General features: G+C 41.5%; 1 protein-coding gene across 1 annotated transcript; it reads right to left on the bottom strand.

Moving 5' to 3' along the window:
• Window positions 1-247: 247 nt before the first annotated feature.
• LOC138876004 (uncharacterized) lies at window positions 248-1,147 on the bottom strand. Its single transcript, XM_070154889.1, has one exon. The coding sequence runs from the start codon at window positions 1,145-1,147 to the stop codon at window positions 248-250; it is 900 nt and encodes a 299-aa protein (XP_070010990.1).
• Window positions 1,148-3,401: the final 2,254 nt, after the last annotated feature.

The following is a 3,401-nucleotide window of genomic DNA, read 5'->3' as shown; positions in this document are numbered from 1 at the left end:
GAGGGCTTTGTTGGTGGAGTCTTTCTGTTCTTAGGATCAAAAGACAGCTTACGGGGCTCATAGGAATAAGAACCCATTCCTTGCAAAGCATTGACACACTTCACCCTAGCCTCATCCTCATTCACATCAAGGTTCAACAATACCGCTTCTAGAGGATTCTCTACATTGATCATGGCACTAGTATCATCAACTATCACCCCTGTGACAAGATCCACAAAAGAGGAAACTTCAGTACTATTCGGCTGCCTCATTGATTTGCACACATGAACGACAACTTTTTTTTCACCCATCCGGAAGGTGAGCTCCCCTGTTCCACATCAACCAATGCCTTCCCTGTTGCAAGGAAAGGTCTTCCCAATATTTTTGGCACATCATAGTCGACTTCACAGTCTAGAATCACAAAGTCAGCAGGCAAAATAAACTTGTCCACCCGGACAAGAACAACATCAATAATACCAAGCAACCTCTTCATTGTTCTATTCCCTATTTGCAATATCATTGAAGTAGCGCTCGCTTGACCAATACCCAAAGTTTTGAACAGGGAGTAAGGCATCAAACTGATAATTGCTCCCAAATCACACAATACCTTTGCAAACTCCGCACTACCAATGGTACATGGAATGGTAAAAGTGTCGGGATCTTTAAGCTTTGGAGCCATCGATTGCACAATTGCACTTACTTGATGGGTCACTTTGATGGTCTCACAATCCATAGATCTCTTTTTAGTCACCAAGACTTTCATAAACTTGGCATAACCCAGCATTTGCTCAAGAGCTTCCAATAAAGGAACATTGATCGACATGCTTTTCATCATCTTAATAAATGTTTTAAATTGGTTTTCATTCTTTTTCTTCGCAAGTCTTTGCGGGTAAGGTGGAAGAGGCCTTGGCAAGGCAGCCTTAGCCTTGGGCACTACCATTTTCGGTATGTCTATTACGTGTTCCCTAGATATGTTCACGTCATCTTGAGTCTCTACCTCATTATCATGAATATCAATTCTCACTTCAGCATTCAAATTCTCTTCAGTAACTTGCGCATCAACTATAGGAACATCATTATCATGAACTTCAACCTCATCACTCACAACTTTCTTTTGCTTGGAGGTATTCACTTCACCACCTCTACCACTTCTTGTGATCACCGCCATTGCATGCCCGGTATTATTCCGACCCTTCGGGTTTACTATCGTATCACTAGGTAGAGCCCCCTTAGGGTGAGTGTTAAAGGATTGTGAAATCTAGCCAACTTGAACCTCCAAGTTTCGGATTGAAGTATTATGGGATGCCAACTGGCCATCAGAGTCGACATTCTTTTTCATCATTTGTTCAAACATCATCTCGATCCTTCCATCTCATTTTTTGACGAACTAGGACCTTGGGATGTAAATGGATACGGGTTGTTTGGTTGTTGATACATCGGAGGTCTTTGAAAGCCTTGCCCCTAATTTCCTTGATTTCCATTATTCCAACCCCCTTGGTTATTGTTTCCTCCCCAATTGTTGTTGTTGCCAGCCGAGTTTCCCTGGTTGTTCTGATTGCTTCTATTTCGATTATTTTCCCCTAGTTGCTATTTCCCTGTTGGTTTTGATTTCCCCAATTTCCTTGGGATCTCCACTGTTGTTGTTGGTTAGGAGAATTGCCCCTTTGTCCTTGGTAATTGTTCATGTACTGGACTTCTTCACTTTACTCATCATACCCATCATTTTGGTTGGAACCACTGTTACCTTGCTCATATTGATATGGACTACCTTGACCTTGTTGACCTCTTTGTCGCCTCTTGTTAAAAAACATGTTGTCACCTTCCATAGCATTTACTTGTCTCGGCGCTTGAACTTGCTGCAATTGAGCTTTTACTAGTTGGTTCTTTGTTGTAGCTAACTCTGCTATTGCATGGCCATGGTTGTGGAGCTCTTTATGTAGGTGAATGATAGTAGGATCACCCTGTGTCACATTAGCTCGACTTTGCCAAGCTGAGGAAGTATCTGCTATCTCATTCAAGATCTCACACTCCTCAGCATAAGGTGTGTTCATAAAATTTCCCCCTACTAGCTGGTTTACTACACACTGATTGGTCATGTTAATGCCACAGTAGAATGTCTGTTGGATCATTGCTTCGGTCATGTCATTGTTCAGACATTCTTTCACCATTGTCCGATACCTTTCCCAGATCTCATGAAGTGGTTCATTAGGTTCCTGTTTGAAGGCCAAGATCTCATCTTTCAATGTCTCCATATGCCCCAGAAAGAAAAATTTAGCTATAAACTTCTCTGTCAACTCATCCCACGTAGTGATAGAATAGTTGGGAAGCCTTTCGAGCCAGTCCAATGCTTTCCCTCTAAGTGAAAAAGGAACAATCTTAATCTCAATTCATCCTACGACACATTTGTCTGTGTGCTTCCCCAACAGGTATCCACAAAGACTTTAAGATGTTTATATACATACTGATGGGGAGGGCCTATGAAGTACCCTCGCTGCTCCAATAAAGTCAACATCACATTTGTAATTTGGAAATTGCATACCTAGATCTGGGGTGGGACAATTTCACTTGCATACCATTCATTTGGAAGCACCCGAGGAGCGACTCTTGGAGGAGGCGGGGGAGGGTCTGGAATGTTTTCATTGTCCTGGCGGTCTCTTCTTTGTCCTTGAGGTACTAGAGTCACCTCATCTTTGCCATTATCATCTACCTCCTCCCTCGGGAGAACATTTCCAAGAGGATCATTGTTTGCCAGGTTGTACCTGAATCAATTGAATCAGACAAGTTAGTAAAATAGAAGGAAAAAAAAAACAAGACACAAAACTAGTCAGATAGATAGCCAAAACCATTTAGCTCCTCGGCAACAACGCCAAAAAGTGATCGGCTCCTACCCTATACCACTATGAAATGGCAAGAGTGGTCGATGCAGCTTTTACTCAAAAGGTTAGGATCGAATCCACAGAGAGCTAATATTGGTTTGGAATTGGGTTTCTATCTAATCTAGCTATGTGCGATGTTCTTAATTGCATTTCCGATCATGCTTTGTTTGGTTACTATTCTACTTTAACACTAATGAAGAATAAAAATAAGCTAAGTATGATATTTTTGTAAGGTTTTCTTCAATTGGTAAAAAGGCACTAGGGAAGTGACTTAAACCTAGGTGAGTATCTAACAAGGTCTAAAACTTAGGGCAAACTTGTTGTAATTGGGATCAAGATATAACCATTGCACATGGTTACTCACTCTATACCTCTCGGTAGTTTGAGTGACTTTGCCCTAATTGGCTTTCTCAAGCCCAATTGGGTGTTTACACAATGCAAGCAAAATTGGCTTAACTCGGGTATTACTATCTCTAGGTTTAACCCTTTTATTGGGGCTATCAATCTCTTGAATGCACCCCAATTCCTTATTAGCCTGAATTTCCT

The sequence above is a fragment of the Nicotiana sylvestris genome, chromosome 8 (assembly GCF_000393655.2).
Source record: "Nicotiana sylvestris chromosome 8, ASM39365v2, whole genome shotgun sequence".
Classification (NCBI taxonomy): Eukaryota; Viridiplantae; Streptophyta; class Magnoliopsida; order Solanales; family Solanaceae; genus Nicotiana; species Nicotiana sylvestris.
This window is presented reverse-complemented; position numbering and strand designations above follow the sequence as displayed.

Coding starts and splice junctions, on each gene's coding strand:
- LOC138876004 (XM_070154889.1), bottom strand. CDS start 1,147: ATGGCGGTGATCACAAGAAGTGGTAGAGGTGGTGAAGTGAATACCTCC.